The sequence below is a fragment of the Myotis lucifugus genome, unplaced genomic scaffold, assembly GCF_000147115.1.
Source record: "Myotis lucifugus unplaced genomic scaffold, Myoluc2.0 scaffold_741, whole genome shotgun sequence".
In the NCBI taxonomy this organism is placed as follows: Eukaryota; Metazoa; Chordata; class Mammalia; order Chiroptera; family Vespertilionidae; genus Myotis; species Myotis lucifugus.
In genome coordinates this window covers 72,264-98,275 of record NW_005871789.1, presented here as the reverse complement: position 1 = coordinate 98,275, position 26,012 = coordinate 72,264, and the positions used below count along the sequence as shown (strand labels likewise).

Here is a 26,012-nt window from a genome sequence, read left to right as displayed (position 1 = left end):
CCGAGAGCCCCGGGGAACCCCAGGCCTTCTTCGGGTCTCAAGAAGAGAGGGAGACCGCAGGACCCTGGCCCTGGGTTTGGGGGTTAAGGGAGGGTCTTGCCCCTTTTCCACGTTTCCAGTGTGGAAATGCCCTTTCCTCCTGGATGGATGGGCCTTCCCTCTCCCTCGAGGAAAAACCTTATGACACTCCCAAAGCGGTAGGACCTGAAGCGGAGAGAAAAGGCCATGGTTGACACACAGGGTGTATTTGGCCCAAAAGAGGGGAAGCCCGACCAGTTGATGAATGGGCAGGAGGCAAGGGAGGCAGGATTTTAGGGACAGTTTTTATCAAATAGGTGAATGAGCGGAAGATCTCTTGGGGGGTTTTTTTTTTTTTTTCGTTGTCTCCCCAATTGACAGTGGAGCAGGAGAAACTTAAGCTAGACATAACGAGGAATTTCCTGAGCTGCCACAGTGAGGACAGCAACAAGCCCAGGTCCTCCCTCCTGGATGTTTGAGATGAAAAGAGCAATGCCTGCTTGCAGACGGGGCACTGGTCAGATTGGTCCTTGGGGAATCTCCCTGCTCGGATTTTTCTGGACCAGGGCCTGGGCGGAGATGGGACTCCCCGGCTGCTGTTAGGAGGGCAGAGTGACAAATGCGATGGCCTTGCCCTGCCCCCCCCCCCCCCCCCGGTATGCACAGGGCCCTGACATCCCTAGTTGGGCGTGTGTGGCTCGGGCATCCATCAGCTGCCCCAGACTCTGTGCTCAGGAGGGGCCCTGTCCCCTGGTGGGTGAGCACTCTGTGGGCGTGTCTCGGGTCCCTGGGGTCTCTCAGTGTGGGTCACGTGGCTGCACAAGGCTTTCTGCCAGAACTGCCCAGCATCACCTTGTTCTACACAACTGGCTGGCAGACTCTGGTTTCCGGCCCCTCCGTTTGGGGTTTCCCCCGGCAGCTTGAGACCTGCCAGTCCTGTGTCACCCGGCCTGGCTGTTCCTGCTCGAGGCCTGCCCGAGCTGCTGGGCCCTGCCTCTACCCACGCCTGCTCAGCTTTTTTTCCCCCTTTTTTTTTTGGTTAATCCTCACCCGAGGATATTTTTCCATTGACTTTTTTAGAGAGTGAAAGAGATGGGGTAGACAGAGAGAGAGAGAGAGACAGCCATGTGAGAGACACATTGATCTGTTGCCTCTTTCATGTGCCTGGGTCTCCTCACCCCGCGGCACAGGCTTCTGGTTGGAGGCTGCTCCTTCCCCTCCGTGGCGGGCGTGTGCCGGCGGGCACAGACGGTCCCAGGCTCGCCCCTCCCCGTGTGGGATTTTGATTCATGACCATCTTGTTCTGAGCCCAGAGCAAGCCGTGGACAGAGGTGACGGGCACACAATGCTCGGTGCTGAGGGCGGCGAGGCCCCGGGGCGGGGGGGAGGGATCAGTGCACCCATGAGCGTTGACACCACTTCGTTTGCACCGTGACTTTTGCTTCGCTGGGTTTGGGCTCTTCACAGCAGTGTTCTGGCTCTGCCTCTTGGGGGAGCAGAGGCTTCCCTGCACAGGCGTGGGGTGGGGGGGACCCCAACTCTAAGGGAATTAAAGGCATGCTTCTGGAACCCTTGGGCAGGCCACCCGGCCGCTCTGTGCCTTAGTTTTGCCATCTGTCAAATGGGGCTGACCACAGCATCGACTTCAGAGCGGACGGAAGGGGTAAATGAATTCCCGCAGGAAACTGCCTACAGTGGTGCCTGGCGCATAGTAGGTGCTTAATGAACGTCAGCCGTTATTGAAGGGAGAGCTGCTGTGGCCAGAACCCAGCCAGCATGGAGGAGCCCTCTGTCGCCGCCTCAGAGAGAATTGATTTCTGGATCCCTTGGGGGCCATTGCTCTTCCTATTGGCTCAGATGAAGCATGGATAGGGGAGCTTGATTGAGCTCCCACCCACTTCAAACCCTCTGCGGGTCCTTCCTTGCCTTCTCTGGGCCTCAGTTTGTGCATCTGTGCAATGGGGAACTTGGATTGGGGAATGTCCAAGGGCAGAACCATGGCGGGCTTGGCCTCGGGTTAGCTGACTGGCCCCTCCCCTGCCCCTGCCCCGCACGCCTGCCTGCTGACCCCCTCTCCTCCACAGGCCATGACACGTGCACGCAGCAAGCTTTCCAAGCCCAGAGGAGCCAGCTGGTGGGGCTGCTGGGCTCGGGGTCCCTGGAGGCCTTCGAGAGCGTCCTGGACTGGCTGCTCTCCTGGGACGTGCTGTCCTGGGAGGAATATGAGGGCCTGCACGTCCTGGGCCAGTCCCTCTCCCACTCGGCCAGGCGCCTCCTGGACACCGTGTGGAACAAAGGTGCTTGGGGCTGCGAGCAGCTCCTGGCGGCGGTGCAGGAGGCGCAGGCTGACGGCCGGTCCCCTGAGCTGCATGGCCACTGGGACCCCCACTCTCCCCACCCGGCCCGGGACCTGCAGTGCCACCGGCCAGCCATCGTCCGGAGACTCTACAGCCACGTGGAGGGCGTGCTGGACCTGGCGCAGGCGCGGGGCTTCCTCAGCCCATACGAATGTGACGAAATCAGGCTGCCCATCTTCACGTCATCCCAGCGGGTAAGGCGCTTGCTTCTTGCGCAATCAGCATTCTCAGGAACAGAGGCTGCTTCGTCACCAGACTCACTGGTCTCCGTGCAGCCAGTCCCAGGGGGAGACGTGGGCCAGGGGGGCCCCTGAGGAGGGGGCCAGGTGGGGAGAAGTTGTTGCATTTAAAAAAAAAATATATATATGTTTTTATTGACTTCAGAGAGGAAGGGAGAGAGAGAGAGAGAGAGAGAGAGAGAGAGAGAGAGAGAGAGGCATCAATGATGAGAGAGAATCATGGATCGGCTGCCTCCTGCACGCCCCCCACTGGGGACTGAGCCCTCCACCTGGGCATGTGCCCCGAAGGGCAATTGAACTGTGACCTCTTGGTTCGTAGGTCGATGCTCAACCACTGAGCCATGCTGGCTGGGCTATGGCTGTCTGTTTTCAATGAACAGCTCAACAGATCATAACAATTCATTAAATTAAATCTGTATTTAATGATGCATATAAGCACAGTAAGTCCTGATATGGATTAAATGCCACCTAGGGTTTCTGATATGGAATTGTGCTGCATGATTTCATACGTGATGGTATGAACACAGGTGTCCCCATCACCCCGGGACAGAAGTAGGGTGTTACGAGGACCTGTGCCCGTCCTCAATGACAGCTGCTGGTGGCAACCGCAAGCCGGACTCTGTGAGTCATGGCTTTCACTGTAGTTTTAGTGCCTGACAAAACCAGGCCCCGACACCCTATCCCAGTGGTCGGCAAACTCATTCGTCAACAGAGCCAAATATCAACAGTACTTCTTCAAAATAGACTCGCCCAGGCCGAAAACCGACTTCTGTGCATGGGCCACGGAGTTTCAATCGCACTGTACATGTGCCCGCACGTGGTATTTTGTGGAAGAGCCACACTTGAGGGGCCAAAGAGCCGCATGTGGCTCTCGAGCTGCAGTTTGCCGACCACAGCCCTATCCTTTTGTTTTGAGAAACAGAGTCGCGAGCACACATACAGTTGTGGGAGGGAAGGGCAGTGTTGCCTTTCCTTTGGGGATGAGGCTCCCAGGAGCGCGGGGGGGTGGGGGGGGAGCTCAGGGTCTCGGGGACAGGGTCTGGCTTCACCTTCTCTGGGAGCCATAAGGGCCCTTCTGGGATTCTGGGGGGCCAGGTCATTAGTGACCCCTAGACATACAGGGTTCCCTGTGCTGGGGGGCCGTGTGAGTCAGGGGCCGGATGTCCTTTTTAAAAAAAAATTATTGTTGTTGTTGAGAGAATTACAGATGCCCCCCATTGCCCCCCGCTTTGTCCCCCTCCACTGGCTCCTGCCCCACCCTGGCCTTTACCGCACTATCGCCTGTGTCCATGGGCTGTGTGTGTGTGCATGTAAGTTCTCTGGTTAACCTCTCCCACCCCCTTTCATCTGAGATCTGTCTGTCTGTTTCATGCTCTGTCTCTGGACCTATTTTGGGGGGTTAATCCTCACCTGAGGATATTTTTTCCATGGATTGATTGATAGAGAGAGACAGAGAGAAACATTAATGCGAGAGAGACGCATTGATTGGTTCCCTCCCACATGTGTCCTGACGGGAGCGGGGAATCAAACCCGCTACCTTTTAGTGAAGAGGCCAACGCTCTAACCACTAAGCAACACTGGCCAGGGCTGGACCTACTTTGTTTTTTTGGACCTGTTTTGTTTGTCTGTTTATCTTATTTTAAAGTTATTCACTCTTTTAGTGGCTGCCTGTCTGCAATGAGCAATCCATTATTGGAGAGGGGACCCGGGTGGGTGTGTGTGGAAGTGTGCATCTGGCTGCCCGATGGTGGTGGGAACATCTTTATTTATTTAATATATTTTATTGATTTTTTACAGAGAGGAAGGGAGAGGGATAGAGAACTAGAAACATCGATGAGAGAGAAACATTGATCAGCTGCCTCCTGCACACCCCCTACTGGGGATGTGCCCGCAACCAAGGTACATGCTCTTGACCGGAATCGAACCTGGGACCCTTCAGTCCGCAGGCCGACGCTCTATCCACTGAGCAACACCGGCTAGGGCAGTGGTGGGAACATCTTTAAACCCTCGCTGCCGATTGGCTGCTCTCCTGGCTTGTGCGGTGCGGTAGGAGATGCCTCTGGCCTCCCCACACACCTCCACCGCCTTCTGGAGAAGGAACGACTTCCGCTTCCCCCACAGGCGCGGAGGCTCCTGGATCTGGCCACGGTGAAGGCCAACGGGCTGGCCGCCTTCCTCCTACAGCACGTGCAGGAGCTGCCGGTCCCGCTGGCCCTCTCTCTCGAAGGTACATCCCTGTTCCTCTTAGTCCATCCGCCAAGGAGGCAGGGCTGTGCACTGCGTGGGTACGAGCAGAAGCTGCAGCGTGCGGGACGTCAGTTAGAACCCCGCCTCCTGGCTGGGGGCTCCCTAAGACGCAGTGTCCTTCCTCATCCTGAGGGTGACTCCACCCCCGTCTCATCGGGCTCTCGGGGGATGAACAGGATCGATGTGGGCGATGTTACTATTACAGTATTAGCGCTTATTATTTCCAGAACGGTCAGGGGAGCTGCTGTGTGTGGAGGGCTGACTACACGCGCCCCTCACCAGCCGAGCCCTCATGATGTGCGCCAAGGAGATACGGGCACACGTTGGAACAGGGCTGGTCTCTCCTTCAGTTTTAAATTTGTTTTTCAATCCCTGTTGACAGGCAATGGTGCCTGAGTTTCAGGTGTGCCCTGCAGCGATCAGACGTCCCCAGCCCTTACTTGGGCCTGGAACCTCTTGATCTCTGCGAGGCAGCCCCTGACCCTCAGAAACCTGAGAACAAGTGGATTTAGATAAGGTGGCGGCTCTCAGGGCACAGGTCTCACCCCTCAGGCACCCTGCCCCGTGCTGTGTTTACAGTCTCCGTGTGGCTTCTCTGCTTTGCAGATGTGGAGCCTGGGGCGGGCGGTGCAGAGGGGGCAGGCGAGGGTGGTCTGGCTTTCGTCGGTGTGGGTCTCGTTTCGGAAGTTTGCCACGGGTCAGGCATTCTTCTAAACTCCATTTTATCTCATTTCCCCATGTTCACAGATGAGACGACCGAGGCCAGAAAAGTGGCTCGCCCAAGCTCGGGGGGGCCCCAGGCAGGGGGGCCCCAGGCTTCCAGGTCTCAAGCTCAGGTGTGTCTGACTTCAGAAATCACACCTTCTGCTTCCCCTTAGAAAGACCCCGCTGAGCCGAGTGATCCAGCTGGGCTGGGTGGTGCAGGGACTCCCCTAGGCTGCTTGGGGTTCGAATGCAGGCCCCCCCTGCTCCTCCTTCTCCTCTTCCTCCTCTTTTTAATCCTCACTCGAGAATATGTTCCCCATTCCTTTTTAGAGAGAGAGGAAGGGAGGGAAGGAGGGAGGGGGAGAGAAAGAGAGAAATGTTGATGTGAGAGAGACACATCGATTGACTGCCTCCTGCCTGACCCCAACCAGGGATCTAACTGGCAACCCAGGTACATGCCCTTGACCAGGAATCGAACCCACGACCTCTCGGTGCTTGGGCCGGCGCTCTAACCCCTGAGCCACACCGGCCAGGGCACAACGCAGGCCTTCTGACCCAGCCTAGCGCTCCTTCCCCTCGGCCGCTCTCCCCGATGTCGTTGGTAATGAGGGCACTGACTAGGGTCTTCCGAGCACTTGCTTTGTGTCGAGCGCTGCATGAAGGTCTTGACCTGAAGTATCTTCACGGATCCACGTAAATACCCTCGGAGGCAGGGACCACGGCCGCCTCTCCCACGTCCCAGGGGAGTAAACCGAGGGCGAGGAAGGTTGGGTGGCCGTCCTCCAAGCCCACGGCTTGTGGCTGAAGAGCCCGCTGGCTCTTGTCTCCCCCGTGTAAGGCCACGTGTAAGGCCACCCCGCCCCACGGAGCCCTCCCTCCGCTCAGGTGCCCCCCGCTCAGCCTCCTCCTCTGCCTTCCAGACGCCGCGTGTCGGAAGTACACGTCCAAGCTGCGGACCACGGTCTCGGCCCAGTCGCGCTTCCTGAGCTCCTACGACGGGGCGGAGAACCTGCGCCTGGAGGACATCTACACGGAGAACGTGCTGGAGCTGCGGACGGAGGCGGGCGCCCCGCAGACCAGCCCTGCCCCCCCGGGCCTGGACGCCCTCTTCCGCTCCGGGAGCCCCCGCAACGCCGACGCGGACACCGTGCTGGTGGTGGGCGAGGCGGGCAGCGGCAAGAGCACGCTCCTGCAGCGGCTGCACCTGCTGTGGGCGTCGGGGCGGGACTTCCAGGACTTCCTCTTCGTCTTCCCCTTCAGCTGCCGGCAGCTGCAGCGGCTGGCCAAGCCCCTGTCCGTGCGGGCGCTGCTCTTCGAGCACTGCTGCTGGCCCGACCTCGGCCAGGAGGAAGTCTTCCGGTTCCTCCTCGCCCACCCCGAGCGCGTCCTCCTCACCTTCGACGGCTTTGACGAGTTCAGGTTCAGGTTCACGGACGGCGAGCGGCACTGCTCCCCGACCGCGCCCACGTCGGTGCAGAACCTGCTCTTCAACCTCCTGCAGGGCAACCTGCTCAAGAACGCCCGCAAGCTGCTGACCAGCCGCCCGGACGCCGTGTCCGCCGGCCTCCGCCGGTACGTGCGGACCGAGCTCCACCTCAGGGGCTTCTCGGAGGACGGCATCGAGCTGTACCTGCGGAAGCGCCACCGCGAGCCGGGCCTGGCCGACCGCCTCGTCCGCCTGCTCAGGGCCACCTCGGCCCTGCACGGCTTGTGCCACCTGCCCGTCTTTGCCTGGATGGTGTCCAAATGCCACCAGGAGCTGCTGCTGCAGGACGGGGGGTCCCCAAGGACCACCACGGACATGTACCTGCTGATCCTGCAGCATTTCCTGCTCCACGCCTCCCCACCGGACGCGGCCCCCCACGGCCCGGGGCCCGGCCTGCTCCGAGGCAGGCTCCCCACCCTCCTGCACCTGGGCCGCCTGGCTCTCTGGGGCCTGGGCGTGAGCTGCTACGTGTTCTCGGCCCAGCAGCTCCAGGCGGCGCACGTGGACGGGGCGGACGTTTCCCTCGGCTTCCTGGTGCATGCCAAAAGCGCGGCGCCCGGGAGCCCGCCGCCCCTGGAGTTCCTGCACATCACCTTCCAGTGCTTCTTTGCCGCCTTCTACCTGGTGCTCAGCGCCGACGTGAGGCCCTCCTCGCTCAGACACCTCTTCAACTGCCGCCCGACGGGGAGCTCGCCGCTGGCCCGGCTGCTGCCCGCGCTGTGCGTGCAGGGCCCGCCGCGCGAGGAGGGCGGCGTGGAGGCTTGGCTGCAGCAGGCCGAGCCGCACAACCTCCAGATCACGGCTGCCTTCCTGGCCGGGCTGCTGTCCAGGGAGCACCGGGGCCTGCTGGCCGAGTGCCAGGCGTCCGAGAAGGCCCTGCTGCGGCGCCAGGCCTGTGCCCGCCGGTGTCTGGCCCGCAGCCTCCGCAAGCACTTCTGCTCCATCCCGCCGGCCCTGCCGGGCGAGGCCAAGAGCATGCACGCCCTGCCCGGCTTCCTCTGGCTCGTCCGCAGCCTGTACGAGCTGCGGGAGGAGCGGCTGGCGCGCAAGGCTGTGCGGGGCCTGGACGTGGGGCACCTCAAGCTGACCTTCTGCAGCGTGGGCCCTGCCGAGTGCGCCGCCCTGGCCTTCGTGCTGCGCCACCTCCGGCGGCCCGTGGCCCTGCAGCTGGACCACAACTCGGTGGGCGACGTTGGTGTGGAGCAGCTGCTGCCCTGCCTGGGCGTCTGCAAGGCTCTGTAGTGAGTGTCGCGGGCGATGCTGGTGGGTGAGGTGAGGATGGCGGCACCGTGAAGGTGCAGGTGCAGGTGCGGGGGCACCTGTGGGGATCCCCGTGGTCAGGCCCAGCCCCAGCCTGCAGCCTCTCTGTACAGCCCCGGCCGGGTCCTTCCCCCAGTCTGGGCCTTCGTTTATGTTATTATTTTAAAATGTTTTTTTAATTGATTTCAGAGAGGAAGGGAGAGGGAACGAGAGATGGAAACATCAATGATGAGAGAGAATCATTGATTGCACGCCCCGCACTGGGGATCGAGCCTGCAACCCGGGCCTGTGCCCTGACCGGGAATGGAACCGCGACTCCTGGTTCATATGTCGATGCTCCACCATTGAGCCACGCCGGCCGGGCTATTTTATTTTTTATATTTATTTCAGGTGCATAGCATTGTGGTTAGACACTCATATAATTTACATATAATTAATTTACACAGACTACACTATTTACATACAATTTGCACATATTACATATAATTCCTGCTGGGCCTGGGCCTTCGTTTAAATCTCTGACAACGATCACCCTCACTCATAGGACAGCCTGGTGATGGGCACTGAGCCACACACTCCCCAGAGCAACCTCCGAGCCGCACAGCCACCCCGGCTGTCGCAGGGGCGTTCTCCCCACCAGCCTACACCCGAGGCTCAGAGACGTGACGTGACTTGACCAGGCTCGCGTGGGAAGTGGCAGAGCCGGGAGACACAAGCCCCACCCCCGTGGTTCTGCGTCCCCGTTCCCTCCTGGCAGCCTGGCAGTGGACGGCTCCAGAGGGCCCCTGACCACCTGCACGCCACTTGCAACATCATTCGCCGTAGATGCCTGTGTCGGCAACTGCTCCAAATCACGGGGGACTTGTGCCCCGTCAGAGACTTTAAAATCCTGACCGGACGGGAATTCTGGGGCCCCCGAGGGACGTGACTGTGGAATTGGGCCTGAGCTTTTTCTATATCTATACAGTGGGGCCTTGATTTACGAGTTTAATTCGTTCCGTGACGGAGCTCGTAACTCAAATTACTCGTATGTCAAATCAAGAAGTGAACGAGTGAGACACGTGATGCTGGGCTGATGTTGTGGCGTTCACTGTGACGTTCGCTGCGTCAACTAGCGGTGGGGTATCTGAAGCTGGCTCGTAACCCGAATTTTAGCTCGCAACTCAAAGCAAAAAATCGGTCGAAAAACTCGTTAGTCGGGACACTCGTAAGTCAAGGCCCCACTGTATATGTATATATCTACCTATATATTTAATTGATTTCAGAGAGGAAGGGAGAGGGGGAGAGAGAGAGAGGAACACCAATGATGAGAGAGAATCATGGATCAGCTGCCTCCTGCACGCCCCACATTGGCGATCGAGCCCGCAACCCAGGCCTGTGCCCTGTCCGGGAATCAGACTGTGACCTCCTGATTCATAGGTCAATGCTCAACCACTGAGCCCCACCGACCGGGCCGCCTGAGCTTTTGTTCCTCATTAGCGCTGGCTCTGGACGAGGCTTTGGCGTCACCCTCGCCGCCTCCAGTGCCATCTGAGGGTGAATTCCCCTTTGGAACGTCACTGCCCTGGTACCGTGGGCCTCTCTCCCCATCTTGGGCCGGATAAGTGCAGAGGGTGTGCCCCTGTCTGACGGCCAGCATGATGCAGGCTCCCCAGCCTGCCTTCCTGCCTCGGGAGGGGATGTCCTGCCCCTATTCTAGCCTCTCAGAAAGCAGAAGTTGGGTCTTAGCACCGACGTCCACTCGCGGCCTCCTAGGTGGCGTCATGGGGCCCTCACCAAGGGACCAACCTCTCCTGCAACAAATGAGGCCGCTATACCTTCTCGGCCGAAGCAGGAGAGGTCTTTCTCTTTCTTTTTTTTTTAAAAAAATATATTTTTATTGATTCAGAGAGGAAGGGAGAGGGAGAGAGAGAGAGAAACATCAATGATGAGAGAGAATCATGGACCGGCTGCCTCCTGCACGCCCCACACTGGGGATGGAGCCTGCAACCCCGGCACGTGCCCTGACCGGGAATCGAACCGGGACTTCATGGCTCATAGATCGACACCCAATCCCTGAGCCACGCTGGCCGGGCAGGAGCTTTTTTCTTTGTGGACCAAACACACAGATCCCTGAGCGGTGACCTTCATCTCTTAGGTAGGGTCCGTGAGCCTCAGTTTATAAATGGGATCTAATAGCATAACATAGATCACACAGAGTTAATATGTCATGATTACACTTGCGCAAATCAAGGTTGCTTTTTAAATTGCCAGTGCATGTCATAGGTACTGGCCGGTTGGTCGGACGGTCGGTCACTTAGCCTTTTATATATACAGACTAGAGGCCTGTTGCACGAAAGTTTCGTGCAATAGGCCTTCCCTTCCCCTGGCTGCCGGCACCGGTTTTCCTCCGGCACCCGGGACCCAGGCCTTCGCTCTGGCCGGAGGCGCCTTCAGTCTTCTCTCCGCTGCTTCGAGCCTACATATGCAAATTAACCGCCATCTTTGTTGGCGGTTCATTTGCATATCTCGCTGATTAGCCAATGGGAGGCGTAGCGAAGGTACAGTTAATTTCAATCTTTGTCTATTATTAGATAGGATTATTATTATTTTTCCACCTTGGAACCTTCTAGGAGGCCTCTCTGACGGCCGTTTCCCTTCCCCAAGGTCCAGTGTTCTTTAGCAGGAGCGCCGGGTCCCCCGTTCCTGAGCCGTCCCCCACACCGTGCATGACGTGGGCAGCTGGCCAGGGATGGGGGAGCCTGGCCTCCTGGGGGGCTCCATCTCGGTAGCATTTCCCGAAGCACAGATGCTGGCGCTTTGGGGATGAGCGAACGTCCCTTTTGAGGTCTGGTTCATTTTCCCCCCTCTCCTGAGCTCCATTTTCAAGCTGATTTGCTTGGTGTTTTGCAGCCTGAGAGATAATAACATCTCGGACCGCGGCATGTGCACGCTCGCCGAGCACGCCCTGCGCTGTGAGGAGCTGCAGAAGCTCGCGTGAGTCGGGCTGGGCCAGGTCCCGGGAGCGGCTGTGAGCTGGGGTGGGCTGGGCGGGCGTTGCATGGCTGAAGGGTGCAGGTGCCTCCCGTCCTAGGGGAATGGGCTGCCCTGGGTTTGGGGGGTCGCTGTCCGCCGTGTCTGGTCTCCATGTCTGTCTTTCGAACTTTCCAGTTTATTCAACAACAAGCTGACGGACGGCTGTGCCCAGGCCCTGGCGCGGCTCCTGGAGTGCCGGCAGAACTTCCTGGCACTGAGGTGAGCCTGGCTCCCCCACAGCTCCGCCCGCCCGGGCTCGGCCCTGCTGGGTGCGTGACTCCTGCCGAATACAGAGGGAGGGGAGCAGCGTTTTGGTAATGCTGTGACCTCCCAGCAAACCCTGGGCCTGCTGGGCTGAGGGCTGACCCGGGAGGAGAGAGTGACAGTGAGTCACCTCGCTCCCCTGGGGAACCACCTGCTGGGACCTCTGCCTCCTGTGGCTCCTGCCCGTGCCTGTCCCCCCATCTCCTGTCCCCCCATCCAGTCCCCCCCCAACTCCTGCCCCTCCTGTCCCTGTGCTGGTGGAGAATGGAGTCTCAGAAGCCATAGGCAGGCCCCCTGAACGGATAGCACACACGCATCCTGCAGGCAGGACAGGCTCCCACACGGATAGCACACATGCATCCTGCAGGCAGGACAGGCTCCCACACGGATAGCACACATGCATCCTGCAGGCAGGACAGGCTCCCACACGGATAGCACACAAGCATTCTGCAGGCAGGACAGGCTCCCCACACGGATAGCACACACGCATCCTGCAGGCAGGACAGGCTCCCACACGGATAGCACACACACATCCTGCAGGCAAGACAGGCTCCCACACGGATAGCACACACAGCATCCTGCAGGCAGGGCAGGCTCTCACACAGATAGCACACACGCATCCTGCAGGCAGGGCAGGCTCCCACATGGATAGCACACACGCATCCTGCAGGCAGGGCAGGCTCCCCACACGGATAGCACACACGCATCCTGCAGGCAGGGCAGGCTCCCCACACGGATAGCACACACGCATCCTGCAGGCAGGGCAGGCTCCCCACACGGATAGCACACACGCATCTTGTAAGCAGGGCAGGCTCCCACATGGATAGCACACACGCATCCTGCAGGCAGGGCAGGCTCCCACACGGATAGCACACATGCATCCTGCAGGCAGGGCAGGCTCCCACACGGATAGCACACACGCATCCTGCAGGAAGGGCAGGCTCCCACATGGATAGCACACACGCATCCTACAGGCAGGGCAGGCTCCCACATGGATAGCACACACACATCCTGCAGGCAGGGCAGGCTCCCACACAGATAGCACACATGCATCCTGCAGGCAGGGCAGGCTCCCACACGGATAGCACACACGCATCTTGCAGGCAGGTGCCCAAGGCGTCTGTCCAGGCGCCTCTGTCCAGGCTGCACTGTCCCCCGCAGACCCGGCCTCCCCGTGCCACGCTCTCCCAGCCTCCTCTCCTTCCCTCCAGGCTGGGGAATAACCACATCACGGAGGCGGGGGCCCAGGTGCTGGCCCGGGGGCTCAGGGCCAACACGTCGCTGCAGTTCCTGGGGTAGGTTGGGGTCTGGGCTGGGGGCCTGTGGAGGGGTGTGGGGCCGGGGAAGCTCCTGAGCCTGAAGGCCCCATGGGCAGCCCGGGCTCTGCTGGGGGGGCGAGGTGGGGAGCCAGTGGCCTCCTTGGCTGCCTGGCACTTGCTTCCCCCCCAGTAAACAGGAAGCTGAGGACGGCAGGGTGGGGGAGGGCAGTGCCCGCGAGGTGGCAGGAAGCTCGGGTCCTTGCTTCTCACCTCAGTCTGTGCGTAGGAACCAGCGCAGCTTTGAAGGGGCCCTGGCCAGGGCCCCTCCGCAGACCAGTTAAGGGAGCCCCCTAAGGTCAGGGCCCTGAATCAGTCACGTTCGAAAGCTCCCAGAGGAGGTGCTGATGGAGGAGAGAGAAGGACGCAGGGGAGGCTGGCTGGCGGCTGGACCAGGCCCTTCCAAGCGCCAGGCCTGCGGCGAGGGGAGGGGCGTCTGACAGGCTGGGGGTGCACAGCCCCACAGGCCCTGGGCCCGGAGTGGAGCCTCCTGTGTGCGGGACAGGGCCACACCCCCTGGCAGGTCCAGGCACTTGTGGGCACAGCTCCCAGGAAGCTGATCTGATCTAAATGTCAAGAAAAATGCTACAACCATGGGGATTGCCATGGGGAGTGAGTTCCCCGTCCCCGAGGGTGTGCTCGGGGTGGGCCTCTGCCGTCCTGTAAGTCTGCTGTGAAGCAGCCGAAAAGTCAGAGGGAAAAGTTTGGCCGTTCCCCCGCCCCCCGCCCCCCAGGAACAACAGAGGCAGGCCCGCCTGGCTGGGAGCCGGGAGCCCCACTGAGACCCTTCTGGGATTGGGGGGCCGGTGCTGCCCCCGGGCGGGCCGTGGAGAGGGAGGGACCACTGGGGCACACACAGCCTGGCTGGAGCACACGGCGCGTCCGCCCTGACACTGCTGACTCTGCTGGCCTTTTCAGGTTCTGGGGCAACGAGGTGGGGGACAAGGGGGCGCAGGCCTTGGCGGAAGCCCTGGGCGACCACCAGAGCTTGCGGTGGCTCAGGTAAGCCTCCGTGTCTGTCCCGCCGTCCTCCTGGGGAGCCGGCATGAGGAGGGGGGAGCTGGGCCCGTTCCGAAGGTCTCGGAACTTCATTTTTACCCCCCGGGTTGGGCAGAGGGATGAGAGGGAGAGGCCAGAGGGTTTGGGGTCAGGACACTGCAGTCTTTCTGGGTGACTTTGGAGCGGCCCCTTCTCCTCTCAAGGGTCTTGCTTCCCTGTCTGTAAGTTGAAGGTCTTGGGTTGGATCAAATATTAAAAAAAAAAAAAATTCTCACCAGAGGATATTTTTTCAATTGATTTCTAGAGAGAGAGTGGGAGGGAGGAAGGAAGAAGAGAGAGAGATAGAGAGACATTGATGTGAGAGACACATCGATTGGTTGCCTGGGCTTGGTGGAAAAGAATGCGGTAATCAATGATTGATGTCTGGAATAGAGCAGAGGGGGAAGTGGGGCCGAGTGCACGTGCATGCGTGCATGTGTGTGGTGTGTGTGTATATATGTGTGTGTGTATATGTGTGTGGTGTGTGTGTGTGTGTGTGTGTGTGTGTGTGTGCGCCACGCATCCTGGCTTAGCTTATCTCCCAGGCCCCTCCCCGCTCTGACCCGTTCTTGTTCCCTGATGGCATCCAGCCTGGTGGGGAACCGCATTGGCAGTGTGGGTGCCCGAGCCTTAGCCTCGATGCTGGAGAAGAACATGGCACTGGAGGAACTCTGGTGAGTTTGGGGAGTCCCTGCTCTGGGGGGCAGAGGCCAGCCTCTCCATTCCCTGGCCTCGTTGGGGAAGCAGCGGTGCGGACGAGACAAAGGTCTATGATGGAGCGATTGCTTGATTGCCCTCATCTCTCAGGGTCCTGGCGAACGAAGCTTACGGAGTCGGCATAGAGGTGCTCGTCCCCCCTTTTTTTTAAAAAAAATTAAATATATTTTTATTGATTTCAGAGATGGAGAGATAGAAGCATCAATGATGAGAGAGAATCATCAATCGGCTGCCTCCCACTCACCCCCCTACTGGGGATTGAACTGTGACCTCCTGGTTCATAGGTCGATGCTCAACCACTGAGCCACGCCGGCCGGGGGAGGTGCTCGCTCTTCGTACTGAACTGCACTGTGGGTTCCTTGGTGTGTGTACTGCCTCCAGGCGGCCTCACGGGTGAGAGCACGGATTCCGGAATCAAGGGGCTGTGATCAGAGGCCAGTTCAGTGCAGTCTCTGAGTCTAGTTCGTTTTCTCCAACTAGAAACACGTTTGTAAGAATTAAACGAGGCGATGCCCGGGACGAGCTGAGTAAGGGCTTCACACATGTTCCCCTGTCACAGTGCCGGTGAGGCCACTGTTGCTGCCGCCGCTGCACCCGCTGTAGCTACCTGTGACGTCACTGCTAACAGCAGCCCATCATGTCAGTGTGGCCGGAGCGCAGCGGCCGTGAAAGGCAGGGCCGCCCTGGCAGGTGGGGGGCAAAAGGGGGTGGAGTTGAAAGATGGACCGTGAATCATACAGGCAGGACCCATCTGAAGTGGATCCAGGTTTTCCATCTGTCAGTTGCCACCAGCTTAGCCTCCTTATGACGCGTCCTGGGCGGTCCCACGTTCTCTCAGGCAGATGAGTCGCTGATTCATCCAGGAAGCAGAAGGGACCGGGACCTCAGTGGAGTGGAGGTGGGGTGGGCCTTGGCTGTCGGTAGGGCTCGCTGGCTCCGCCCCACGGACCAGGGATTCTGTCCTGACGGGGTTTGGCCACCTGGAACTTCTTGGGAGAGGGGTGCCTCGCTGCCAGTGCATCAGTTATGATTCCGGGGGCTGCAGGTGAGGGAAAGCCTCCCCTATGGTGGCTTCAACCAGGAGAGGACTCCCTTTTCCGCATACAGGCGTCCCGGAGGCAGGCGGCGCAGGGCTGGTGGGTGGCCACAGGCCAGCGGGGCTCTGGACTCTCTCTCTGTCCATCACATCCTCCGTCTGTGGCTTCACCCTCACGGTCGGTTGCCTCATGACCACAAGAGGGCTGCAGCACCTCCAGCATTTCCTGTGCATTCCAGGATGCAGTCTGCTTTTCCAGGGAGGGCCAAGGCACGGGCCGGCGGGGTCTCTCCCCTTTTGAAAGCATTCCCAGGGGCCCATCGGCCATGGCCATGGGGAGGTCTCTGGGCCGGCCCTGGCTGCAGTGCAGAGTGGGAAATTGGGCGTTTTGTTGTTGTTTGTTTGACCAAGCACATGGCTGCCCCTAATGAAATGAGGCTTCCATTCATAAGAAAGAAAGAGAAGCCCAGCTGGCGTGGCTCAGAGGTTGAGCATCGACCTATGAACCAGGAAGTCAGGGTTTGATTCTTGGTCAGGGCACATGCCTGGGCTGCCAGCTCGATCCCCAGTGTGGGGCGTGCAGGAGGCAGCTGATCAAGGATTCTCTCTCATTGTCGATGTTTCTCTCTCTCTCTCTCCCTCTCCCTTCCTCTCTGAAATCAATAAAAATATAATTTAAAAAAAAAAAGAAAAGAAAGAGGAAATGGATATTGAGTCTCTGGGACATGAGGGGACCTCTTACGTCCTGGAGAATTTGGGGACATTCTCTCCCCAAAATGTCCCTGGGACAGAGCCCCCCCCATACCTGCCTTCTCTGCTCTTACTTTATTTGCAAGTGTGGATTGGGGGTGTTGGCCTTGCTAAGTGGGGGGACCTGGCTCCTCTCCAGTGACCCCCTCTTCCATGACGACTGTTCCCGCCTCAACAGAGTCCTCTCTCTTGTCCGCAGCCTGGAGGAGAACCAGCTTGGAGACGAAGGGGTCTGCTCTCTCGCCGAGGGGCTCAGGAGAAATCCCAGCTTGAAAGTCCTCAAGTAAGGGGCCTGCACAGGCCTGAGCATCGGGGAGGGGCGCTCTGAACCAGAGGCCCGGGCAGGGGCCCCGCCTGGCTACCTCCCAGCAGGCGGCCTGGCGGAACCGGCTGGTATTGCTGGGCAGTGGTTCCCCAAAACGCAGGCAGGGATTGCAAGGCCAGGCGGGCCCTGCAAACCCTGGTGACAGAGCCGTGAAGGGAGGCGGGGAAGGGAAGGGAAGATAACGGTGACGGTATGTCCCCAAGTCTGGGATCACCGAGGCGTCTGGAGCTCCATCCGCTGGTGCCAGGCTGTGGGGTGCTGCCCGTCCGTCTGTCTCATGTTGACGTGAGCATCTTCCGCGGTCGGCAGCAAGGCCTCGGGCGGGGACGGGGTCTTCCCAGCGAGCAGCCATCGGAGCAGGAGGTGGGGGCTGAGGGGACAGGGCTGGTGGCCGGCAGCAGGTGCCACGGCCCCCCACCTCCAGGCCTCTCTGGCCCAGGCGAGAGGCGTCTCATGATGTCACCTCCAGGCGGGCAGGCGCTTGCTCTATGGTGGGTGCGTGCGTCCGTGCCTGTGTGCACACGAGAAATGTTCCGCCCCCCCCCCCCCCGCCCCCGTCAGTGCTGGGCGCTCACTGAGGCACGGAGGGCATTGCGATGGCTCCTTTAGCTGGAGGAGGGGCGCTTTCCCTGTCAAGCGAGGCCTGAGGGAAGCAGACGTGGCCTCCGGGAGAGCGCTGCTTTGCCCACATGCCCGCTGTTGGGGGACGCTGTGTGTGTGGCTTTGAGGGGCCGGGCAGTTGACAAATATTTGGGGAAATCGCTTCCGCTCATTACAGGGCGAAGTGGCTGGGAGCCCGGTGCAGCCGGGATGTGCCTGAGCGGGACACCTGGCCTCGAGGACAGGGAGACCGGTGGCCGTGCCCGCTCCATCCCGGACCCGGTGTGGGGGAGGGGGCGCTGTGCTCTCTCCTGGCCGCGGACTTGCCCAGTCGGCCCCGAGGGAGGCCAGGCCGTGCAGCAGGGGCTGTCCCACCCTGCCTTGGCGTAGCTTATCATTCAGCGTCTCTAAGCGATCCCCCCCTCTTGGTTCCCCATAGAAAGACGCCTACATCTTTCTTGTAACCAAACTGCCAAGCGTTGGTTGAATGTGGGCTGTGGACCCAGTGCCTGGGTTTGGACCCGCCCCACCAGCCCGGCTGCTGCCCCTTGGACGAGGGCCCGGCCACGCAGGGGTGAACGGGATGACCATCGGGCCCGCCCCTCGGGGTCTGAGCGGGAGAGGGTGGAGGTCACAGTGGGCACACAGTAGGACTCCACCCGGTGGGCTGTTATGACTCATAGCATGGCCTCGGCATCCGCTTCTGAGAAGTTGCCGCCTTGGTGGAGGGCGTGGAGGGCAGGGCTGGAGGTGATTTGACTAGTTGAGCTATGAGAAGGGCAGGGTTATGAGAAGGACAGGATGGGGAACCCGTGCCTCTTCCCCCACCGTCCCTGACAGCCTGACACCTCCCTTCCCCATCCCCAACCTGTCTCCCAAGACCCCCGAGATGAAATGTCCCTGTTCATTGATTTTTTTTTTATTAATTCTCCCCCGAGGATGTTTTCCCATTGATTTTTAGAGAGAGTGGAAGAGAGAGGGAAGGACAGAGAGAAACATCGATGTGAGAGAGACATCGATTGGTTGCCTCCTGCACGAGCCCTGACCAGGACCAGGGCCTGGTCCGGGGAGGAGCCTGCAACCGAGGTACATGCTCTTGATGGGAATCGAACCCGGGACCCTTGGGTCCGCAGGCCGACGCTCTATCCACTGAGCCAAACTGGCTGGGGCCATTGATTCTTTCCCACCCATTAAGTACGGTGCCACGTGGTTTAGAACAAACCGTCCTTTAATTCCGATCCTTTGTGAAGTGGACACTCCTTTAGGTCCATGTTAGAGGGGAGGACAGTGGGACTCATGTGCTTGAGATCAGAAAGGAAGTTGGACCGGGACCCAGGAAGTCTGGCACTGAGATGCTTGTACTAGCCACCATGCTCAGCACCTTCCCGAGGGTGCAGCCCGAATCAGATCAACGAACCTGGCGTGTGGGGGAGAGAGCCGCCATCTCACCATTGGCCCCGAGCCTCTATGGGGAGCTCACTGGGGATCTCAGCAGGAGAGGGGCGTGAGGAGGGGTGGCGGGCGGCCTCCTGCGACAGGACAGGCCCCCGGGGACAGCCGAGCATCCGGGAAGCTCACCGGTGCCTCTTCCTCTGCAGGCTGTCCAACAACTGCGTCACCTACCGAGGCGCGGAAGCCCTCCTGCGGGCCCTGGAAAGGAATGACACCGTCCGGGAAGTCTGGTAAGGGCCCTGGGCAGGCCTCTCTCCCTCTCTGAGCCTCGGTTTTCCAATCTGTGAAATGGGGCCAGGGAAGAGGGGTGCTTGAGACTTTCTAAGTTCTCACATTCGGTGGCTTTCTGCACGTGGCGGATGTCGTTCTTTGTCTGGGAGAGACGCCTTCACGTCTCTGAGGAGGGACCCATTTTTTTATTTTAAAGTCATGAGTATTTATTTGGAACAGCTGTGTTGTAGGCAGGCGTATGGGAAGAGTAACAGAGGAGTCAGGCCGGTGTGGCTCAGCGGTTGAGCATCGATCTAGGAACCAGGAGGTCAGGGTTCAATTCCCGGCTGGGTCCCATGCCTGGGTTGCAGTCTCAGTCCCCAGTAGGGAGCATGTGGGAGGCAACTGATCAATGATCCTCTCTCATCACTGATGTTTCTCTCTTTCTCTCCTTCTCCCTTCCTCTCTGAAATCAATAAAAACATATATTTTTTAAAAAGTGCATGGGATACACTGACCATGACAGCTCAGCGCAGCCCGCCTTAAACATGCTAGGGACTCGTACACTAGCCTCGGGCGGGCACCCTCTTCCCACTGCCCAGCATCCGCGAGGGCGTTGCGCCACAGCCGCTGGCCCGGGAGAAGATCGCATTCAGAGTGCGGCTTCCACTGAACGCCTGTCGCGTTTGCACCGTCGTGAAGTCAAAAAACATGTCGAGCCGTGTAAGGTGGGGCCTGTCTGTATTTTACAACTAGGAGATTCCCCCCTAAAAGTCTATACTTCAGCCCTAGCCAGTCTGACTCCGTGGTTGGAGTGTCAGCCCGAGGACTGAAAGGTTCTGGGTTCAATTCCAGTTAAGGCCCCGTACCTCGATCCCCATCCCCGGTTTGGGCGTGTGTGGGAGGCAACCAATCGATGTGTCTCTCTCACATGGATGTTTCTCTCTCTGTCTCTCCCCCTCTCGTCCACTCTCTCTAAAAGTCAATAGAAAAAATACCCTCAGGTGAGGATGAACAAAACAAACATATCTATACTTCAGGGTTTTCTCAAAAAAAAAAAAAAAGCTGGTAGGTACCTCTGAACCCCCAGTGAAAGTGCCAGGAATAAAACAGAGAAGCGGAAGGACAGACCCCTCTCCGCCAGCCCTGCTGACTCACCCCCACCACGCCCGCTGCCCGCACCAGGCCCCCGGCCTGCGGTCCCTCACCCGCCTCCTCCCCGGGAGCTGGCGGCCCTGCTCTCTCAAGGGGCAGACTCTCCCCTCCCTCAAACCCACGTCAAGGCGGCAGCCACGGCAGGTATCAAGTGGCGAAGTTAAAAATAACGATCCTCAAAGCGGCCTGTGGTGGCGAGCGTGTCTCTGTCCGACCGGGTCATCCCCGGGCCGTGAGGGCCGCAGGGCCCGGGCGCACGCAGGGAGGGGTGTGCATTGTTTTTGTTTTGCAGTCACTGCACAGCCCTCGGGAATGTCACGCTCTGTGTCCGGGGCGAGCAGGCCCGCGTCAGGCGGATATTTTAAGGGTTCTGATGCGATTTGCTTCCTGCTGCTGCTGCTGGGGACGTGCTCGCTGCGCCTGGACTGCTCTGCTGCCGCCTTACGGAGCGGCGGGCGGGCCGGGGCCAGCGGGGACTCTGAGCCGCCCCTGAGCGCCGTGCCATCGCCCCCAGGGACGCGTGAGCTGCCCCGGCCGACACGGGGCAAAACCAGCAGACTTCCCTCCCGGGAGCCAGCGTTACCAGCTTTTAAAAAAAGTTTATTTTATTTAAAAACCCTGAAGTATAGACTTTTAGGGGGGAATCTCCTAGTCGTAAAATACAGACGGGCCCCACCTTACACGGCTCGACATGATTTTTTGACTTCATGACAGTGCAAACGCGACAGGCGTTCAGTGGAAGCCGCACTTTGAATGTGATCTTCTCAGGGGCCAGCGGCTGTGGCGCGACGCCCTCGAGGGATGCTGGGCAGTGGGAAGAGGGTGCCCGCCCGGAGGCTGTGGGGCTGCGGGGGCAGGCCATGGCTTTAGGGGTTCCGCTTCCGTCCTGGGAAAGCGATGCCGGGTTCTGTCCTCACTCCGCCCTCTCTTTGCTTTGTCCCCCGAAGGCTCCGGGGAAACGCCTTCTCTCCGGAGGAAATGGAGACGCTGGGCCACAGGGACGCCAGGCTCCTGCTGTGATGTCTCCGGCCCTCGGATCCCCTCGGTGTGTGTGAGAGCCGCCGGCCGGGCCCCAGGGGCTGGATGACACCTGCGGCCGCCCGCCCGCCCGCCCGCCCGGATGGAGCCCTGTCCTGCCCAGGCCAGCTCAGCAGTGACCTTTGTTCTGGCACAGAAGGGGCATCAGTGCCCTCGGAGTGGACGTCTCCACGGTCCCCGTGGCCACCGAGTTCTTCCCACGCTTCTCGGCCGCAGAGAGGAGCAGCCCCTCCGTGTGGCGGGGCGGCCTCCGGCGGATGCAGTGCGTCAGGGGCCCACGAAGGCTACCGAGAGCCTAGTGGTGGGGAGCTGGATCCCCGTGAGAAGCCCCTTCCCACGCCTCTCACAATGGGGGCCGGGGGTGTTCAGGGAGAAACTCTCTTTTTTGGTATATGTTGTTGTTGATTAAAGAGAGAGGAAGGGAGGGGAGAGAGATAGAAGCATCAGTGATGAGAGAGAATCATGGATCAGCTGCCTCCTGCACGCCCCACACTGGGGATCGAGCCCACAACCCGGGCCTGTGCCCTGACGGGGATTCGAACCGTGACCTCCTGGGTCATAGGTCGACGCTCAACCCCTGAGCCATGAGGGCCGGGCAGGAAGGAACTTTCTGCCGTGGGTCAACCACCCAGGCTGCTCCCCCATCCGGTCCCCCCGCCCTCCCTGGATGCGCACGTGGCATTTCCTCTGGGGCTGAGGGCTGCGGAGTCAGTGTCCTCCGCTTTGCTATCCTCACCTCCCGGCCCCACCATGGGAGGGGCTGCCACTCCTTTCGGGTCCTTAAGACGCTAATGGAGGGGACACACGACAGCTACTGAGTCCCCGGGATTGTCTAGATCTGCGAGAAGAATGTGACCCCACGGCAGCTGGTGCCACACGTGGACTTTCATTTCCTGTGACGCCAGTTCCTCCAGGGAAGCCGGTGGCATCACCTCGCCATCCAGAGGCAGCTTTGAAAGAATCCGTCCGCGCCAGGATTTGGAACGCCCTCCCCAGGTCTCCCTCCGGGGGCTGCCTGTGAGCTGGACTCGGAGAGCAGACTCCCAACTCTCCTCCTAAGAGACGATTGATTTTTAAAATAATTGATTTCAGAGAGGAAGGAAGAGGGAGAGAGAGAGAGAAACATCAATGATGAGAATCATTCATCGGCTGCCTCTTGCACGCCCCCTACTGGGGGCACAGCGCAACCGGACATGTGCCTGCCTGGGAATGGAGCTGGTGACCTCTTGGTTCCTGGGTCAGCGCTCAACCACTGAGCCACACCGGCTGGGCGAGGCCATTGGTTTTTGCCAGATGCTCCGGGATGTAAAGTCGAGGATGAAAAGTTTACAGAAGCAACACCAGAGGCCCTTCCTCACCAAGCCGACGCCTTCCGGGGTTTCCCGAAGGGCGCACAGAGCCTTTGTGAACCTGCAGGTGCCGTGCACGCGTGATTGTGCTCAACAGCGTTGCTCGTGGAAACTGGTTACTATTTATAAACCTCTTTATTTTATTCTCCCAAGTTTATATTTTTATTAAAAAAAGACGCATGAGAAAACTCTGGTTTCCCCCCAAGCTGTCTTCGTCAAGACCGAATGTGTTTTTTGTCCTGTCCCTGCAGCTTGTCAAGGATTAAAGCAACGCTATGTTTCCGACCAGGTAAGTTATTGCCGAAGGCGAAAGCAAGTCTTAGAGACAGCCTCGCCATCCAAACAGACTGGGCTCCGGCCTGGCAGAGCCTAACCCGGCGTGACGTGCTGAGCTGTGCCGGACCCTCCGGGGCCCCGGCGAAAGGCCCCTGGGCCCCCCTCCGTGCCCTCCACGTGGCTCCGGGCGCCTTTTAACCGGAGAAGGAGGGAGACGACTGGGCACAGCAGTCCTCTGCCAGCCTCCGTCGGGGGCGCCGAGCGGGAAGAATTCTGAGCTGCGTTTAATGAGCAGGGGCGCAGGTGGCTGCTCACCAACGAGAAATCTGCTCCTTTGAAAGGTCCCGTGTGCCTGGCTCGTTAGCCGGGAGGCATCCCGCGGGGCTCCTGTGTGTGAGCGTGTCTCGGGTTCTCTCGGGGGGTGGCCGTGGCTCTGTCCAGACCGTGGTTGCTGACAGAGACCAGGAGGGAGAGAAGGTGGGCCTGCTTTCTCTCGACCAGCACACACAGCAGCCTCTTCACACATCTTGGATTGAGAATGCATCTTCCTGCTTTTCTTTTGTTGTTAATCCTCACCCGAGGATATTTTTTCCACGGATTTTTCTTAGAGAGAGAGGGAGGGAGGGAGGGAGGGAGGGAGGAAGAGAGAAACATCCATGTGAGAGAGACACATTGATTGGTTGCCTCCTGCACACACCCCAACCGGGGCCTGGGATGGAGGTATAGGCCCTTGACCTGGAATTGAGCCCGTGACCTTTTGGGTTGTGAGTTGATGCTCTAACCACTGAGCAACACCAGTGAATCTGAGTGTCTCTCTCTCCCCTCTCCCCCCCAGATAAGGAGAGCAGGGCCAATGCATCTTCCCTCATTTCACTTTGCAATCATATCAGCCAGGCATGTTGGGACGATCGGTGGGTGGACAAAGGAGACACGGTTCCCGTCTCCCAGGCCATTGTGGGGAGCAGGGGGGAGGGGGAGGGAGAGGCAGGGAACAGGTGACCAGGCGACAAGCAGTACAGAGACCCTGTCGTGGGAAGGAGCTTGGTCTGTGTGGTTGGCTGAGTAATGGCCCCTGAAGGTCCTAATCCCGGGACACGTGAATGTTGCTTAGATGGCGAACGGGACTGTAACGATACGATGAAGTTAGGGGTCTTGCGATGAGGAGAGCCTCTTGGATGATCTGGACAGACCCCCAAACGCAGCAAGAGAGAGAGAGGCCAAGGGAGTCTGACCCACGAGAACAAGGCAGTGTGGCCGCTGATGTAAGATGCTCCCTGGCTGGCCTTGAAGGTGGAGGAAGGGACCCTGGGCCGAGGGATGCAGCTCTAGAGGCCGGAAAAGGCCAGGACACACTTGTCCCTGGAATCGCTGGGCACATCCAGCCTTGCCACCCTTTTGGGACTGTGGCCTCCGGGACTGCAAGAGAATAAATCCGTGCCATGGTAAGCCACCGAGTTCATGGCCATCTGTTGCAGCAGCCACAGGATCAGCATCAAGAGGGGCGAGGGGTCCTTGGGCCTGGAGGGCGTGACCCCGGGGGAGACTGTGGAGAAAGAGGAGCTCGAGAGTGCTCAGGTAAGACGGGTCCTGAGAACCGGGTGTGCAATTGCTGTCAGGGCTCCGAGTAGAAGGTTCCTATCTTTGAAAAATCCTGCAGGTTCACGCACAGCGTTCTGGGCCCGTGCAGGTAGCTCATGAGGGAGGACTCTTCATCTTAGACTTCTCGGATGGGGAGGTTACCTGAAAGGTATGTGCTGGAGGCCAGTGACTTACCGGGGGCAGGCAGATTCCTCTTGTGGCCAAGAAGATGTGATTCGTACGTGTAGACAACGAGGTAGCAGAGCAGGAGAGTTTTTTATATATATATTTTTAAAAATATATTTTTATTGATTTCAGAGAGGAAGGGAGAAAGAGAGAGAGAGAGAGAGAGAGAGAGAGAGAGAGAGAAAGAGAGAGAGAGAGAGAGAAACATCAATGATGAGAGAGAATCATGGATTGGCTGCCTCCTGCATGCCCCACACTGGGGATCAAGCCCGCAACCCGGGCCTGTGCCCTGACCCTGAATGAAACCAGGACCTTCTGGGTCATAGGTCGATGCTCAACCACTGAGCCACGCCGGCCAAGATGGAGAATTTTTTAAAAGAGCTTTAGACTTTAATCATATTCACCATCATCCTAGAACGAAAAAAAAAGTGAATCTGAGTGCCCCCCCGCCCAGCACCAAAAACAGATGCCGCAATGAATACACCCCCAGAAGTGTGGGCGGTAGCACCGGGTTCCAAGCGGGCTGAGTTGAGACCACAGCGTCATTTCACTATCGCACCAACACGTCCGCGGGAGCCTCCCTCCCCACGTGGGATGCTGCAGCCCAGCGGGCAAAGCGCACAGCCATCGGGGCACAGCCATCGGGCACGCACCTGGCAAGCCTGCACAACAGGGAACGCAGGGCCTCAGGCCCCGGTTGGCAGGTCCCAGGGGAAGGGCAAGGTCATGACCAACATTGGGGACCAGCCTGGGCAGTTTCCCCTGGAAAATTACGTGGGGGCGGGCCTGCAGCTGTGCAGACTGGCAACCCGAGATCTTTGGCTTCCTCCTTTTTGGCTCTAATTTAATCCCCTCTATCAACATTTCCAGAACAACCCACAAATCCTATCTCCTAAGCATTGCTGCTCCCCCATCAGCCACCCTGAAAATCCTTCTGACAAGAGCTCCACACCCCCCCCTTTTTTTTTAAACTTGGAACAACTTCTTTCTTGACATTTTCAGCCTCACACCCCCCTCCTCTCAACCACTCTCCCCCACCCCCAGGAAACAAGGGGCTCTTGGGGGGTCCCTTGACTCCATGGCTGCACTGGTCTCCTCACTGGTCCCCTGGCTTCTGCCCTTGACCCTCGGAGTGAGCCAGATAAAACAAGTCAGACAGGCTACAGGGGGCCCGAGAAAAAGCCACCAGAGGGGACGTCCCGCTGCACCTGGACCTCCCGCTCGCTAGGTGTGACTTCTTTTATGTACTCACTGGTTTCAATCCCCTCGATCTTCAGAGAGATCACTTTCCACGGGGGAAATTTCCCCTCTCACGATTAAACACACACACACACCCCTCTTCCTCCCTCACTATTAATCACCTTCTCCTATAATTGGTACTTAGAATGTCAAAGG

The 26,012-nt window shown here is 59.2% G+C and overlaps 1 protein-coding gene across 4 annotated transcripts in view; it reads left to right on the top strand.

Annotated features, from left to right (window-relative positions):
• Positions 1-22,729, top strand: part of NOD2 (nucleotide binding oligomerization domain containing 2) — a 23,831-nt gene extending 1,102 nt beyond the window's left edge. Inside the window, exons 2-12 of one of the 4 annotated variants that reach the window (XM_014448007.2) lie at positions 2,103-2,569; positions 4,736-4,841; positions 6,487-8,293; positions 11,205-11,288; positions 11,463-11,546; positions 12,803-12,886; positions 13,826-13,909; positions 14,536-14,619; positions 16,648-16,731; positions 18,972-19,055; positions 21,138-22,729. In XM_014448007.2, the coding sequence (XP_014303493.1) occupies positions 2,103-2,569; positions 4,736-4,841; positions 6,487-8,293; positions 11,205-11,288; positions 11,463-11,546; positions 12,803-12,886; positions 13,826-13,909; positions 14,536-14,619; positions 16,648-16,731; positions 18,972-19,055; positions 21,138-21,210 (3,041 nt within the window). In that variant the 3' untranslated portion in view covers positions 21,211-22,729. Of the gene's footprint in view, positions 1-2,102; positions 2,570-4,735; positions 4,842-6,486; positions 8,294-11,204; positions 11,289-11,462; positions 11,547-12,802; positions 12,887-13,825; positions 13,910-14,535; positions 14,620-16,626; positions 16,732-18,971; positions 19,056-21,137 lie in introns of those variants that run through there. The other 3 variants (XM_023746847.1, XM_014448008.2, XM_023746848.1) reach the window with 3 other exon arrangements.
• Positions 22,730-26,012: the final 3,283 nt, after the last annotated feature.